At 50.4% G+C, this 17439-nt stretch overlaps 1 protein-coding gene across 1 annotated transcript in view; it reads left to right on the forward strand.

Moving 5' to 3' along the window:
- Window positions 1-17439, forward strand: part of LOC140425201 (dynein axonemal heavy chain 11-like) — a 755586-nt gene that overhangs the window by 132632 nt on the left and 605515 nt on the right. The window contains 1 exon segment of the mRNA XM_072509215.1: window positions 5111-5306. Within this exon segment, the coding sequence (XP_072365316.1) occupies window positions 5111-5306 (196 nt within the window).

Here is a 17439-nt window from a genome sequence, read left to right on the forward strand (position 1 = left end):
AACGAGGCCTAAAGAAGCAGTCTTCCGGGTCAATGGACACGAGACTGACTCGCTTTTTGTTTTCGTATAGGACCACCCCCCATACGGTGACTGGGGTTGTTCCAGCAGAACTCCTAATGGGCCGGAGACTTCGCACCCACCTTAGTATGGTTTTCCCGGACATTGGCGCAAAAGTACGTCGCACACAAGAACGGCAGGGACAGGGTTTTTTCGGCATCTGCCGATTCGGCAGTTTGCGCCCGGTGACCCAGTGTTCGTTCACAATTTTGCTGGTGGTGCCCATTGGGTCCCTGGCGTAATCTTTCGCCAAACGGGCCCTATATCTTACCAGGTGCAAACCCAGGGTCGTCTCCAGAGCAAACATGTAGACCACGTTCGGTCCAGAAGACTATCCCTTCCAAAGATTCCCCGCCCCCGGAGCTCATTTCTACAGCCGCAGAGACAATGGAAAGTAGCCCTCACAATCTTCCTCTGGTGCCTCACTCAAAGCCTGCGCAGGTCGTTACAGAACCGCGTGGAGATAGAGACGCCGAGATGACAGAGGCAGCAGACTCTGACTCCGAGATGGAGACACAGGACGCATCAGATGGGGAATCCTCGGGCCCACGGGCCGTGGATATACAACCGTTACGCCGTTCACAGAAGTGCCGGTCTCCGTCTCGTTACACGCCGCCCGATCCAGCGCCTCGTGCAAATGATGTCCGGCCTGCGGCAAAACGAGTCCGACGCCCTCCTTCGCCAGGGTCTTCGGTGGATTCCTTGGACTTTGGGGGGGGGGGGAGGGATGTTATAACCTGCCTGCTTACCATTGGCTGGGGACTAATGACAATCCCACAATCCTGTGGGAGTATGAGCTTCCCCAATAAGGGGGGGGCGGAGAAATCATTAGCAGACTCCCTGTATAAATAAAGTGGCCAGTTTGGAACCAGCAGGAAGGAGTAAGCAGCAAGCGAGGTTGCTGCTGTTGTGCATATATATGTTATTGTAAATAAATGTTATTTCTTTGTATCCTTGAAATTCGTGCTGGATTCTTCGTGGCCCTCACAAAAGGGACCACAGGATAAGGTGATGTGAAAAACAGTGGTTGAGGAGGGGAAGGTCTCGGAAATATATAAGGAAATGGTGAATTGAGAAGGGGCCCCAATCGGGGAGGGGACGAGGAAGTGGGAACTCGTGTTTTGGGGTGGGTGGGGGGGGGGGGGAGAGTTGGAAGTTGGGCTATGGGAGAAGGCCATGAAAAGAATCAGTGCATCCTCGTCGTGTGTCAGGCTTAGCCTGATCCAGTTCAAAGTGGTCCACAGGGCTAATATGACTGTGGCCCGGATGAGTTGGTATTTTGAGGAGGTGGAGGACAGGTGTGGGCGATGCGGGGCAGTCCGGCAAAGCATGTACATATGTTCTGAGCGTGTCCGCCGTGGAGGGGATTTTGGCAGAGATTCGCAGGTGTCCTATCAGAGGTCCTGGAAGTGAGGGTGACTCCGAGTCCAGAGGTGACAGTATTCGGAGTGTCGAAAGATCCGGGAGCCCAGGGTGGGGGAGAAAGGCCGATGTTTTGGCCTTAGCCTCCCTGGTGACCCAGATACGGATTTTGCTGGGATGGAGGGACTCGGAGCCTCCAAAGTCAGGAGTGTGGGTCAGTGACATGGCAGAGTTTCTCAGGCTAGAGAAGATTAAGTTCACCTTAAGGTGTTCATTACAGGGGTTCGCTCGGAGGTGGCAGCCGTTCATTGACTTCTTTAAGGAAAACTGACCGTCAGCAGAAGGAGGGGGGGGGGGAGGGGGTGGGGTTGGGGGGGGGGGGGGAGGGGAGGCATGGAAGTGGAGAATAAGGGCAGGGGTTCTAATATATGGGTAGCTAGGGGTTGGGGCGGGGGAAGGTGGGTATGTTACTGTGGGTTTTTTGCGTGTGGTGGACCATTCTGTTATTTAGAATGTTAATATGTTAAAATGTTAAAATTATAAATGCCTCAATAAAATGTATCCTAAAAATAAAAGAATTTGCAAACTCTACATGGACAGTGACCCGGGGCTATGAGGCAGTGAGTTAAATAAATACTTTGCGTCAGTCTTCATGGTAGAAGACACTAATGGCATTTCAAAAATACAAAATAATCAGGATCCAAACAGGGGATGGAAATAAATACAAAAATGATCACTAGATAAAAAAACACTAGGTAAACGTCCACAAAATTCATTTTTATGGGATGTGGGCTTCACTGGAAAGGCGAGCATTGCGTAAATATGAATTTAAAAAAGTTACCTTCGTATTTTTTCTCTAGTGTTAGTTATTAGGGGCGATTCAGCAGCTACGTTGCTCACATGTCAGTAAATTATGACCACACAGTCTGTGATTTAATGTTCAATAATTTACATTTATGGAGAAACTGAAAGACCATGTGTGGAATTTAATGCCCTTCGATTAGGTGAGTTTAGACGAGGGCAAGGAGTTTCTCGGTGGGGATCCTGCTGCCTTTCCGCCTCTGCCCTGATTAAGTCTGCTGTGGGAAGGCTCATGGACGGCCTTCCCAACATGCTACCCAATTCAGGCCCTTAAGTGGGCAATTAATGCATGCTTAAGGGTCACAAACTCTCAACCTTGTTCCGCTTGTTTGAACCAGCCACGGGCAGGGCAGTCACACTTAGAATGCCTGAAAAAAGCAAATGCCTGAAAAAAGCAAAGGCTCTCGGGTGTGACCCTTGTTTCCAGATGCTCAGTGTCAATCTAGGACCCGGGATTGGTTTCACTGTGAGCCATTGCACACTCGCCCGTGGTCTGTGTCCTGTTGTGATCCTAGGCCTTTCTGTGGGTACATTGCCAGTAGCTGCCGCCACATCTGCTGATTCTGCCTGCAATGGAGAGTTGCCAACCTCTGATTGAAGGTAAAATCTCTGACCCGGGGATCCTTGATCTCAGAGAAGGCCCACCACTGGCTAGTTAACTGTCTGATAGCCAGTTAATACTGGTGGGCCTTTCTCAGAGTGGCAATGCTGGGCTCTTTCCAGCTGCCTAGCTGGTGCGTGAGACTCCGGTCACAACATTAAAAACTGCCCTGCAGGTTTGTAACTTTCCGGATGCATTTCTTACCAGTCCTGATCCCCACTGGTGATTGTGGATCATGAAATCACTCAGCACGATGTATCTGAGTTAATGTTCCCCAAAGTTCCCCTTCAAACTGAAATTCCTCCGTCTTCATTTATTCGCCTTTATTTACTCCTTCCATCTTTTTAATGCTAAGTTTGGTCCCACTTGATCAATTTTTCCTGATTTAGTCTTTTGCTTTTTAAAAAACTTTAAATATGTGTCTTTGGGAGCGATTAAAACAAATGGAAACTATGTCCCGTAGCGAGCGCGTGTAATCACGTGTTTCCCGCTGTTTGAGCGCCAAGAAACACGCTATCTAAAGTGACTCCGGTTAGATACAGGGCCTTAGTGGGGAATGTGTGGCCGAGTCTGCACTTAGTCCCTGCTCTGCGGGCAGGGATCGGGACCCCATTTATAAATGGCGTTCAGATCTCTTGAGCCCCCAAGCCCCAACTCACTGTAAGGGGATCCCCGAGCCTTCCCTCACACCCCCACAGGGCACCTCCCCGCCCGATCACGGCACACAAAAAATGGCAGCTTGGCAATGCCAGCCTGGCGTGCCCCCACCAGCTGGCAGTGCCATCTGAGCACCTAGGCAGTGGCAGGCTGGCACCCAGGTGGAACTGCCAGGGTGCCAGACTGGTACTGCCAAGGTGTACAGGTGGCACCAGCAGTGCCAGGGTATCACACTGCCCAGAAGGCATGCACCTGGGGACCTCAAATCCCCTCGGAGACCCCCACAAGTGCAGTTCTGCGTGGTACCCATTTGTGGAGATCAGTACTGAATGGTGCTCCCCCGAGGTCACCAGGGTGAAGGGGATAGATCCCAATGCCTTGGTTACCTCAGGGAACTGCTTTTTAGAGTGGGACTAGCTGTCTCGCTCTACTATGCAGATTTGCCAAAAATAATCCCGCCCACAATGGGCGAGCTTCACATCGTGACGTCTCGCGAGATCACGTTAGATCTCACGAGGTGTGGCGAGCCGGGCAGATATCTGGGGCGGAGTCTCCTGTCATTTACTGGCCATGTTGAGCCTCGGCACACTGCATTTTGGCCGCAGCGTGGCTGGAAGATGTTTGACTTGGTTTTTCAGTTGGAAAAATCAATGACATTCATCTCATTACAATATTTTGTAATTTTCATTAAATACCTGTAAACATTAACTTAAAATTTTTGCCTTGGCCACTTATTTCTGCATAAAGAAATTCCTTACACAAGAGGAAACTTTGCACTCTGTAATGACGCATACAACAAGCTGGTGCTTTAAAAACCTAAAGATTGAAGGACTAAAGAATAACAGAGGGAGGTCATGGTGGGGTTCCAACCTCCACCAGGCGACAGTAACTAGGAGCAAATAATTGAAAAATGTTAATGTTGAGTTTAGAAGCCTGATATTTTTTTTTAAAGAAAGGCAAACTGAAGGAATATGCAATTCTACGATTTTGTTTGTCCAGTGAATCTTGGTTTTGTGGCAATGAAAATATTAATAGGAATACGAGTCTGCAGAATGGAATATTTGCACATTGGAAGAAATAATGAATGTACATTAATTTGCGAGAGAAACAAGAATGATTGTGGTGAAGAGATTTGAGATTTAACATGAGAAGAACGGCCTGCAAAATTACGAGCTTTTTCGTAGATCAGTAGCAAAAAGTACAGATATAAACATTGGCCCAATTCAGGATTATTTTATGAAATAAATGTGAAATAAATGTCTTCCTCTCCGTTTTAGCTTGATAGATATAGTTTACAGATCTCCTGTACCAAGCACGATTCTCGGGTTATGATCCAAGCTGCTGCAAAGTCTCTCTGGAGCTCTGCAGCCAGCAAGCTACTTGTGCACAGGGCATTGGTGCTCTGATTGTCACTGATTTATGTTATAGGATGAACCACATTGATACAATCAGGATTCTATAATAATCCTTGGAACTAGAATGAGATTCATTCTAATCGATTATTCCTTTATTATGTTGTTGATATAAAATAAAATGAATTGGAATGAGTTTTTTGTATAATATCTCCTTTAGAAATCTTGAAGGCCATGAAGCTGGGATGGTGTATCAAAAATATATGGAGATGCTGACTTTATTGGATGAGTATGAAGAACAGATTTACTTGTCGTGGACAAGCGGGGTCCATGAAATCTGCCAGTTCAACTTGGATCAGTCAATTATCAAGCGTAATTTTGAAACTGGTTTTCTCAGTGTGAACTTTGACCATCAGGTACAATACTGGTTAATATTCAGATTCAAATTTATTAAAATGAAACCTGTAAAATTAGATGTTTTGAATTTATGTAAGGATTTCTTAGTTCTTCTTCGTAACTTGGTGACCATTTACGTAGCTGCTCCAGGGTATCTGTAGGAAATCCCAGTAAAGTTACATCGAGAAAATACTGGTGTAAACTCTACCCGAGCATAACATGTTATTGGGTCAAACTTGAATTGTAGGGAATGAAATTCTCGCCACTTCCCACACAGCTCTGAGGGGAAAGAATCAGGGGCGGGATTCTCCCATCGGGCGGCAAAGTGCCGAAGCCGGCGTAAAAACGGGAGTGTTTTACTCAGGCGCCCGTTCCGAGACCTGATTCTCCGGGCCACAGTGGGGTAGCACGGTGCTGGAGCAGCCCCCCCCCCCCCCCGGTGGTCTGACCCCCCCTCCCCCACCACAGGCTGCCCCCGGACCCTTCAACGCCGAGGTCCCGCCGGCTCAGAGGATGTTAGAACAGTGCTGGCGGGACTCGGCTTTTTGTTGACAGCCGCTCGGCCCATCCGGGCCGGAGAATCAGCGCACCGGCCCGGGCCGGAGGGTCGGTGCATACCCCGACCTGTGCCACGCCGTCCCGGCATCGGAGCGACGTGGCGTGATTCGCGCGGCCCGCCGGCGATTCTCCGACCCGCCGGGGGGTCGTTGAATTCCGCCCCCGATGTCACACCACAAGAATGCAGTCCATCCCCTTAAAATCAGAAGAGTTTGTTTCTCAAAAGCTGCTTTAGGAACCTGCATGAGGATCTTAAACCATGGTCCTCAACAAGTACTGCTCTCAATGGGTATGAAGGAGGCCACTGTCAACACATTTTACAGAACAGGCTCTTTTCAGGCTACTCCAGGGGATCTCTGTGACAGGGAGATGCAAGGCCATGCATGCAAAGATTATTGATGCCGTGTGTCATAGAGTATGCTCTTCATTACTTTATATATCATTGCCTGGGAACAGAGAGAAAGTGCCATAAAGTTAGAATGGAAGGTGGCTTCCCCAAGAGCAATCAGTAGCACCCATATTTCATGCAAGGTGCTCAAAGTGCTGAAATAGAACTGGAAATCAGTGGATGCTGACTGTGTAGGTGGAGCGGTATTGCGGTTGAAGGTGTCTGCTGCCTTCAGCATTACCAGATCCACATGCTGCCTAGCCCTGGAGATAGCGCTGAAAAGCTAAGTATTTTTTAAAAGCTTGAGTATGGAGCTACAGGAGCACCTTTTTGATTGTCTCTTGCATTAGATCCCCTCACAGCAAACCAATCTTGCTGCTCCCTGCCATTCTGCTGAGTTGGTTAATAAGTAAGTGAGGCTGGCTGATCAATTTGCCGAGAACCTGCAACAGACTTGTTTAGGTGAATGCAGTGTGTGCTATATCCGAATCACACTCTAACTTGGCCATGGTCCAATTTCTGAGTCCAAATGTTTTGAAACTGTGGTCGATTCTGATTTGTAATCAACTGAACTGAATAAAATATAGAAAGGTGTTAGAATAGAAATAACTTGCCTCAATCTGCCAGAATTCTTCAACAGAAGATACAGAAGAAAGAAAAAGAACACACGAAGCCAGAAAGCAATTTCCTGCAACAACGTGTGTTTTTTTCTGAACTGTGTTAAGAACTCAGCTCATGTTAGATGCGAGGGTATCCCAAAGCCCTGAATAACTTGGAACACCGGTCCTTAGTGGTGTATATTTTCAATTTGATATATTGTGAGAAAAGAAATGCAAACCAAGGAGGAACAGTCTCATCTTTTTATGATCAATTAATTAAGAATGTTTATAGACTTAACAGAAAAACACACAAGAAGGACTATAATAATAATCACTTACTGTCACAAGTAGGCTTCAATGAAGTTACTGTGAAAAGACCCTGTCGCCACATTCCGGCGCCTGTTCGGGGAGACGGTACGGGAATTGAACCATCACTGCTGGCATTGTTCTGCATTACAAGCCAGCTGTTTAGCCCACTGTAATAGTACACTTAACTACACTGATGGCTACGCACACACTGTATCACACTTTATTTCCAGCTACCTACGTTTTCTGAACTCTGAGACACCCCTTTTTCTCAAACAACATCCAATATTATACAGCTCTGTGAGCTAAATCCAGCAGATAATTACCATGCACAGGTTGTTTGTCCACGTTTGGGTAAACCATCTTCAGTTTCAGCAAAGGTATAATTTTCTTAGTTCGAGTTTTTAGTTTTAACCAGCCTCCTTTTAGCAATAACTTGTTTTCGGGGAGACTGTTTTCATAGAATTTACAGTGCAGAAGGAGGCTATTCGGCCCATCGAGTCTGCACCGGTCCTTGGAAAGAGCACCTCCACCCTCCCCGCCACCCCACCCAACCTTTTTGAACACTAAGGGCAATTTAGCATAGCCAATCTACCTAACCTGCACCTCTTTGGACTGTGGGAGAAACCGGAGCACTTGGAGGAAACCCACACAGATACGGAGAGAACGTGCAGACTCCACACAGACAGTGACCCAAGCCGGGAATCGAACCTGGGACCCTGGAGCTTTGAAGCAACTGTGCTACCGTGGTGCCCTCTTTGCAGCTGGGTGTGGCTGTGATGGTAGCTGCTGCTATTGTGTCTCTTTCCCCAATTATTATGGCTATATTATTCTTTCCCTTTGATGTTAACCACCCTGACGGCCCAGTTTTTAAGCATATACGTGCCAATTCCACTTTTAAGCATATATGTGCCAATTCCTGTGGGGGAAGGGTAAATACGATGCTGTCAGACAAGAACTGAAGTGCATAAGTTGGGAACATAGGCTGTCAAGGAAGGACACAATTGAAATGTGGAACTTGTTCAAGGAACAGATACTACGTGTCCTTGATATGTATGTCCCTGTCAGGCAGGGAAGAGATGGTCGAGTGAGGGAACCATGGTTGACAAGAGAGGTTGAATGTCTTGTTAAGAGGAAGAAGGATACGTATGTAAGGCTGAGGAAACAAGGTTCAGACAGGGCGCTGGAGGGATACAAGATAGCCATGAGGGAACTGAAGAAAGGGATTAGGAGAGCTAAGAGAGGGCATGAAAAATCTTTGGCGGGTAAGATCAAGGAAAACCCCAAGGCCTTTTACACATATGTGAGAAATATGAGAATGACTAGAGCGAGGGTAGGTCCGATCAAGGACAGTAGCGGGAGATTGTGTATTGAGTCTGAAGAGATAGGAGAGGTCTTGAATGAGTACTTTTCTTCAGTATTTAAGAATGAGAGGGGCCATATTGTTGGAGAGGACAGTGTGTAACAGACTGGTAAGCTCGAGGAGACACTTGTTAGGAAGGAAGATGTGTTGGGCATTTTGAAAAACTTGAGGATAGACAAGTCCACTGGGCCTGACGGGATATATCCAAGGATTCTATGGGAAGCAAGAGATGAAATCGCAGAGCCGTTGGCAATGATCTTTTTAGTCCTCACTGTCAACAGGGGTGGTACCAGGGGATTGGAGAGTTGTGAGTGTCGTGCCCCTGTTCAAAAAAAGGGACGAGGGATAACCCTGGGAATTACAGGCCAGTTAGTCTTACTTCGGTGGTAGGCAAAGTAATGGAAAGGGTACTGAAGGATAGGATTTCTGAGCATCTGGAAAGACACTGCTTGATTAGGGATAGTCAGCACGGATTTGTGAGGAGTAGGTCTTGTCTCACAAGTCTTATTGAATTCTTTGAGGAGGTGACCAAGCACCTGGATGAAGGTAAAGCAGTGGATGTAGTGTACATGGATTTTAGTAACGCATTTGATAAGGTTCCCCATGGTAGGCTTATGCAGAAAGTAAGGAGGCATGGGATAATTTGGCCAGTTGGATAACAAACTGGCTAACCGATAGAAGTCAGAGAGTGGTGGTGGATGGCAAATATTCAGCCTGGAGCCCAGTTACCAGTGGCGTAGCGCAGGGATCAGTTCTGGGTCCTCTGCTGTTTGTGTTTTCATTAATGATTTGGATGAGGGAGTTGAAGGGTGGGTCAGTAAATTTGCAGACGATGCGAAGATTGGTGGTGTTGTGGATAGTGTTGTGGAGGGCTGTTTTTGGCTGCAAAGAGACATAGATAGGATGCAGAGCTGGGCTGAGAAGTGGCAGATGGAGTTTAACACTGAAAAGTGTGAGGTTGTCCATTTTGGAAGGACAAATATGAATGCGGAATACAAGGTTAATGGTAGGGTTCTTGGCAATGTGGAGGAGCAGAGAGATCTTGGGGCCTATGTTCATAGATCTTTGAAAGTTGCCACGCAAGTGGATAGAGCTGTGAAGAAGGCCTATGGTGTGCTCGCGTTCATTAGCAGAGGGATTGAATTTAAGAGCCATGAGGTGATGATGCAGCTGTACAAAACCTTGGTGAGGCCACATTTGGAGTACTGTGTGCAGTTCCGGTCGCCTCATTTTAGGAAGGATGTGGAAGCTTTGGAAAAGGTGCAAAGGAGATTTACCAGGATGTTGCCTGGAATGGAGAGTATGTCTTACGAGGAAAGGTTGAGGGTGCTAGGCCTTTTCTCATTTGAACGGAGAAGGATGAGGGGCGACTTGATAGAGGTTTATAAGTTGATCAGGGGAATAGATAGAGTGGACAGTCAGAGACTTTTTCCCCGTGTGGAACAAACCATTACAAGGGGACATAAATTTAAGGTGAATGGTGGAAGATATAGGGGGGATATCAGAGGTAGGTTCTTTACCCAGAGAGTAGGGGGGCATGGAATGCACTGCCTCTGGGAGTAGTTGAGTACGAAACATTAGGGACCTTCAAGCGGCTATTGGATAGGTACATGGATTACGGTAGAATGATGGGGTGTAGATTAATTTGTTCTTAATCTAGGACAAATGTTCGGCACAACATCGTGGGCCGAAGGGCCTGTTCTGTGCTGTATTTTTCTATGTTCTATCTAATTCCCTTATTTCTCCACCTTGAAGTTACCTCTTCTGCACCCCACTGTTTTCCCCTACTTACATACGTAGACGCTTGCTTTTCTCACTGGTATGCCAATTTGCATATCAAAACATCACTTCAGGCAGCTGCCCTTATCAATTCCCCTTTTTATTTTATCCCAATTTTATTTTTTAATCTTAATTTCCCCAATTCTTAACAACTTGATGAACTCCAAACAAACAGAGAAAACTGGATAAACTCAGTAAGTCAGGAAGCAAGGGCCTGTGGAGAGAGCAAAAGAGTTAATGCTACAGGTTGGTAACCTCTTATCAGAACTGGGAACTTTTAGAAATGGAATAAGTTTGAAACAAGTGGAAAGGGGAAGGGTGGGAAAAGGGGATACTGTGACAGGGTAGAAGACAGGAAATACTCAATGACAAAATGAGTTGGTGGCGCAGGACCAAAGGGTAATTGGGCAAGTGAAGAAAAACCACTAGAGGAGATGTGGATGGCAGAAGGATCTGTAAAAATAAGAGAAAATCAAGAGTAAATTGGAGACAGAGATTACTGCCTGAAATTGTTGAGCTTAATGTTGAGTCCTGAAGGCTGTGAAGGGTCTCACCAAATAGAATCATAGAATTTACAGTGCAGCAGGAGGCCATTCGGCCCATCGAGTCTGCACCGGCCCTTGGAAAGAGCAGCCCACGCCTCCACCCTACACTCGTATCCCAGTCACCCCACCTAACCGTTTGGACACTAAGGGATAATTTAGCATGGCCAATCCACCTAGCATGCACAGCTTTGGACTGTGAGAGGAAACCAGAGCACCCGGAGGAAACCCACGCAGACACGGGAAGAACGTGCAAACTACACACAGTCACCCGAGGCCAGAATTGACCCCGGATTCCTGGAGCTGTGAGTCAGCAGTGGTAACCACTGTGCCACCATGCTGCCCTTTGCAGAGCAGACCTCATTGTGAACAGCGAATACTGTATAATATATTGAAAGAAGTTCAAGCTAATCATTGTTTCACCTGGAAGGAGAGTTTAGGGTTTTGCACGGTGAGGAGATAGGAGCTATAGAGTAGGTGTTTTGTCTCCTGTGCTTACATGGAAAGATGTGGTGGGAAGGGGAGAGTGCATGCACAGTAGCCTGAATTTTGAGGTTTTAATGACTGAAACTGTCAGCGTTTCCTTCATTGCTCTGTGAAATTGACAGTAACTTCTGGCATCAACGTATTTGCAGGTAAATCCATTAGAAATCATTGATTTGACATGAATTTCTATTTTATGTTATCCCTGCTGTTAAAAGTTACACTTTGTTGAGTAAACCGTCACTGTTTTTTTTTTTTTAACACGCTCTCCCCAGGGTGGAGGGGGGGGGGGCGCTACAGAACAACCTCCCCGGGGTGGAGGGGAACAGGACAGAACACGCACTCCCCAGGGTGGAGGGGGGGGGGGTGGTACAGAACAACCTCCCCGGGGTGGAGGGGATCAGGACAGAACATGCTCTCCCCAGGGTGGAGGGGGGGGGGGGGTACAGAACAACCTCCCCAGGCTGGAGGGGGACAGGACAGAACACCCTCTCCCGGGGTGGGGGGGGACTGAACACACTCCCCGGGGCGGAGGGGAACAGGACAGAACACTCTCTCCCCAGGGTGGAGGGGGCTGGACATAACACCCTCTCCCGGGGTGGAGGGGGGGGGACAGAGCACCCTCTCCCGGGATGGAGGGGTACAGGACAGAACACCCTCTCCCCAGGGTGGAGGGGGGGGGGTCAGAACACCCTCTCCTGGGGTGGGGAGGGGGTGGTCAGGACAGAACACCCTCTCCCGGGGTGGGGGGGGACAGAACACCCTCTCCCAGGGTGGGGGGGAACAGAACACCCTCTCCCCAGGGTGGGAGGGGGGACACAACACCCTCTCCCCAGGGTGGAGGGAGACAGGACAGAACACCCTCCCCGAGGTGGAGGGGGGGGACAGAACACCCTCACTCCAGGGTGGAGGATGGGACAGAACACCCTCTCACCAGGGTGGAGGGGGGGGTACAGAACAACCTCCCCGGGGTGGAGGGGGACAGGACCGAACACCCTCTCCCCAGGGTGGAGGGGGGGTCAGAACACCCTCTCCCGGGGTGGAGGGGGACAGGTCAGAACACCCTCCCCAGGGTGGGGGACAGAACACCCTCTCCCCAGGGTGGGGGACAGAACACCCTCGCCCCAGGGTGGAGGGGGACAGGACAGAACACCCATTCCCGGGGTGGAGGGGGACAGGACAGAACACCCATTCCCGGGGTGGAGGGGGACAGAACACTCTCCCCGGGGTGGAGTGGGGGGGGGGGGGGAGAAACAGAACACCCACTCCTGGGGTGGAGGGGGGGTCGGAACACCCTCCCCGGTGTGGAGGGGGACAGGACAGGTCACCCTCTCCCGGGGTGGACGGGGTCAGGACAGAACACCCTCTCCCGGGATGGAGGGGGGGGGGGGGGGGGGGAGAACAGAACACCCTCTTCCCAGGGTGGAAGGAAACAGGACAGAACACCCTCCCCGGGGTGGACGGGTGGGGGGGACAGAACACCCTCTCCCCAGGGTGGAAGGAGACAGGACAGAACACCCTCCCCGGGGTGGAGGGGGACAGGACAGAACACCCTCCCCGGGGTGGAGGGGGACAGGACAGAACACCCTCCCCGGGGTGGACGGGGGGAGACAGAACACCCTCTCCCCGGAGGGGGGGGCGCGGAGGGGGACAGAACACCCTCCCCAGGGTGGAGGGGGACAGGACAGAACACCCTCCCCAGGGTGGAGGGGGACAGGACAGAACACCCTCCCCAGGGTGGAGGGGGACAGGACACCCTCTCCCCAGGGTGGAGGGGGGGACAGAACACCCTCACCCCAGGGTGGAGGGGGGGGACAGAACACCCTCTCCCGGGGTGGAGTGGGACTGGACAGAACACCCTCCCCGGGGTGGACGGGAGGGGGGGACAGAACACCCTCTCCCCAGGGTGGAGGGGGACAGGACAGAACACCCTCTCCCGGGGTGGGGGGGACAGAACACCCTCCCCAGGGTGGAAGGAGACAGGACAGAACACCCTCCCCGGGGTGGACGGGAGGGGGGGACAGAACACCCTCTCCCCAGGGTGGAGGGGGGGGACAGAACACCCTCTCCCCGGAGGGGGGGGCGCGGAGGGGGACAGAACACCCTCCCCAGGGTGGAGGGGGACAGGACAGAACACCCTCCCCGGGGTGGAGGGGGGGACAGAACACCCTCTCCCTGGAGGGGGGGGGGGGGGGGGCGGAGGGGGACAGAACACCCTCCCCAGGGTGGAGGGGGACAGAACACCCTCTCCCCAGGGTGGAGGGGGGGACGGAACACCCTCTCCCGGGGTGGAGGGGGACAGAACACCCTCCCCGGGTGGACGGGAGGGGGGGACAGAACACCCTCTCCCCAGGGTGGAGGGGGACAGGACACCCTCTCCCCAGGGTGGAGGGGGGGCAGAACACCCTCTCCCGGGGTGGAGGGGGACAGAACACCCTCTCCCCTGGGTGGAGGGGGGGCAGAACACCCTCTCCCGGGATGGAGGGGGGGACAGAACACCCTCCCCGGGTGGACGGGAGGGGGGGACAGAACACCCTCTCCCCAGGGTGGAGGGGGACAGGACACCCTCTCCCCAGGGTGGAGGGGGGGCAGAACACCCTCTCCCGGGGTGGAGGGGGACAGAACACCCTCTCCCCTGGGTGGAGGGGGGGCAGAACACCCTCTCCCGGGATGGAGGGGGGGACAGAACACCCTCCCCGGGTGGACGGGAGGGGGGGACAGAACACCCTCTCCCCAGGGTGGAGGGGGACAGGACAGAACACCCTCCCCCGGGTGGACGGGAGGGGGGGACAGAACACCCTCTCCCCAGGGTGGGGTCTCCCCAGGGTGGAGGGGGGCGGGACAGAACACCCTCTCCCTGGAAGGGGGGGGGGGCGGAGGGGGACAGAACACCCTCCCCAGGGTGGAGGGGGACAGGACACCCTCTCCCCAGGGTGGAAGGGGGGGACATAACACCCTCTCCCCAGGGTGGAGGGGGGGGACGGAACACCCTCTCCCCTGGGTGGAGGGGGGGCAGAACACCCTCTCCCGGGGTGGAAGGGGGGGACAGAACACCCTGTCACTGGGTTTTTAACAACATATTAAGTCATGGATGGTGGCTGTCATGGATTTGAAAGGTACTGTCTAAGGAGCTTCGGTTATTTTCCGCAGTCATCTTGTAGATGGTACACATTGCTACTACTGTGTGTCGATGGTGGCGGGAGTTCTGTTTCTCATCAATGGTAACCTTCAGGATGTTGATAGGAGGATTCAGCAATGGTAATGCCATTGAATGTCAAGGGGCGATGTTCGACTCTCATTGCCAGGAGATGGTCATTGCCAGGTGCATGTGTGGTGTGATTGTTACTTGCCACTTGTCAACCCAAGATTGGATATTGTGTAGGTCTTCCTGCATTTGGACATGGACTGCTTCAGTATCTGAGGAGTCGTGAATGTTCCTGAATACTTTGCAATTATCAGTGAACATCCCTACTTCTGACCTTATGATGAGTGAAGGTCATTGATGAAGCAGTTGAATTTGATTGGGCCTAGAACACTACCCTGAGGAACACCTGCAGTGATGTCCTGGAACTGAGATGATTGACCTCCAAAAGCCGCAATCTTTTGCCCTTTATACTACGTATTTTTAAAAACTAAATTTTTATTTTCCTCCTTTTTCACAGTTCCATCAAATTTACACCCACCAACAGCTAATCAACAGTAACAAATACAATAATAATCTTTTATTGTCACAAGTATGAAGTTACTGTGAAAAGCCCCTAGTTGCCACATCCCCGGTGTCTGTTCGGGTAGGCTGGTACAGGAATTGAACCCGCGCTGCTGGCCTTGTTCTGCATCACAAACCAGCTGTCTAGCCCACTGACAGTGGCAATCCCTGGTCAACAATCCCTTCATCCCACCCACCCCCAAGCAGCCCTCAACATTTTAAATACAAACACCAAAGAAAATGAATCAACCCATACATAACCACTAATAACTTATACACTCCAACCGCCCCCCTCAAATGTTCAACATCCAATTCTTGAAAATGCATAATAAACAAAGCCCATGAGTTGTAGAAACCTTCCATCCTTCCCCTCAACTCAAACTTCACTTTCTCGAGTGTTATGAATTCCAGCAGTTCCCCCTGTCATGCCAGGGCACAGGATGGAGAAGCTGAAAAACTGTCGCAACAAAGAATAACGATTAAAAAAAAATAAACCTCCTATAACAGCATGAAGTAAAAATAAAAATATAAGTCAAAACTACATATATGCACTCGTCCAACTCCCCTTCTGCAGTCTACAATACCTCTTCAGTCACATTCTTCATTTCTGCCCAACCCTTCTGCCTTCACAAACGCCTCCGCCACCTCCACGTCTCTAAATAGAAGTCACTGGCATTGTAGGTCACCCACAGCATCACTGGATGCACCACTTCAAACCGTACCCCACTGTTGTACAATGCCGTCTTCACTTGTCTGAAAGCCGGTCGCCTCCTTGCCAGTTCCACCGCCAAGTCCTGGTAAATGCGACACCAGCACCAGCCCACTGCACCTCCTGGTTCTTCTTTGCCCAGTTCAAGACCTTCTCCTTCATGTGGTATCTGTGAAAACAGATGATTACTGTCCTTGGCGGCTCATTCAACTTTGGCTTAGGCCTCAGCGACTGATGAGTTTGGTCCAGTTCATACCGAGAGGGTTCCTCTCCCTCCCCCATCAGTTCCTCCAACATCTTGGCAAAGTACTCCATCGGCCTCGAGCCCTCCACCCCCTCGGGCAGGCCCACAATCCTCAAATTGTGCCGCCTCAAGCAGTTCTCCAAGTCATCCAGCTTTGCTCGCAGCCCCTTATTGGCCTCGACCACCCTCCGCAGCTCATCTCCCATTGAGGTGAGCTGGTCACTGTGCTGCGACATGGCCTCCTCCACTCCCTTCATCTTCTCGCCCTGCTCCCTCACCTCGACCGATGTCTTCGACACAGCCACCCTCATCGGGGCAATTGCCTCCTCCACCAACGCCTTCAATGCCACTGCCATTGTCTTTCTTAGCACCTCCATATGTGTTGCGAACTGGTTCTCCAACTGTTAAGGACATCATCTCAATCATCTTCTCTGCTGTAAGCAGTGGGGCCCCACCCAGCAGCCCAGCCTCCATCTTGCCAACTCCCGGGCTGGCCCTCTCACTCGACAGTGAACCCTCACTCCCTCCCTTCACGACTGTTTTCCTTTGACTTTTTGACATTCTTTGCCTTCTTTATACTTTCCTACACCCAACCGTTCACAAATTGCCCCCAGGACCGGACATTAAAACCCTTAAAAACACGCCTCAGGCAGGAGCCACCCAACATGCGCTTTCCCTCCACCTGCCGCCACCGGATGTCGTCCTTTATACTCTAACCAATGGCAAGTTTCCCCCTGATTTGCATTGACTCCAATTTTGCTGGAGGTCCTTGATGCCACACTCTGCCAAATGCTGTCTTGATGCTAAGGGCAGTCACTCTCTACCTCACCTTCACCTTGTAACTTCTATGTGTTTGCATGTATATCCATACATACTAGAAATGCCCTAGAAGAGAGTGGAAGCTTGATGAAGGAAATGTGAAAGAAAACTACATTTGTTCCTGCTATTTCACTAGTTTCTTTAAAATTGACAAGACTATTGAATAAAAACAGGAAAGAAGTCCGAGCTGTGATAAAAGCTTCCTTTGCATCGAATGACATCTTTAATCAGGTCATATAAAATAATGGGCAACCGTTTAATAAAAAACGAATTCCAACAGCTTGTAGAACAGAAATAAAAACTAGGTTATGGGGATAGGGTGGAAGTGTGGGCTTGAGCAGGGAGCTCTTTTCAAGGGCCGTGCAGGCGCAATGGGCTAAATGGCCTCCTTCTGCACTGTAAATTCTATGAGTCTATTCTATGCTAAATTGCCCTTAGTGTCCAGAAAGGTAAGATGGAGTGACTAAGTTACAGGGATAGGGTGGAGGTGTGGGCTTAAGTAGGGTGCTCTTTCCAAGGGCCAGTGCAGACTCAATGGACCGCATGGCCTCCTTCTGCACTGTAAATTCTATGATAGTGGGGTGGAAGTTGCCTTCAGCGGGATGGGCCAGTAAAATCCCATCCTGTGTTAGCATTTCAAGTCCAATATGATTTCTT

Source organism: Scyliorhinus torazame, chromosome 6 (assembly GCF_047496885.1).
Source record: "Scyliorhinus torazame isolate Kashiwa2021f chromosome 6, sScyTor2.1, whole genome shotgun sequence".
Taxonomy (NCBI): domain Eukaryota; kingdom Metazoa; phylum Chordata; class Chondrichthyes; order Carcharhiniformes; family Scyliorhinidae; genus Scyliorhinus; species Scyliorhinus torazame.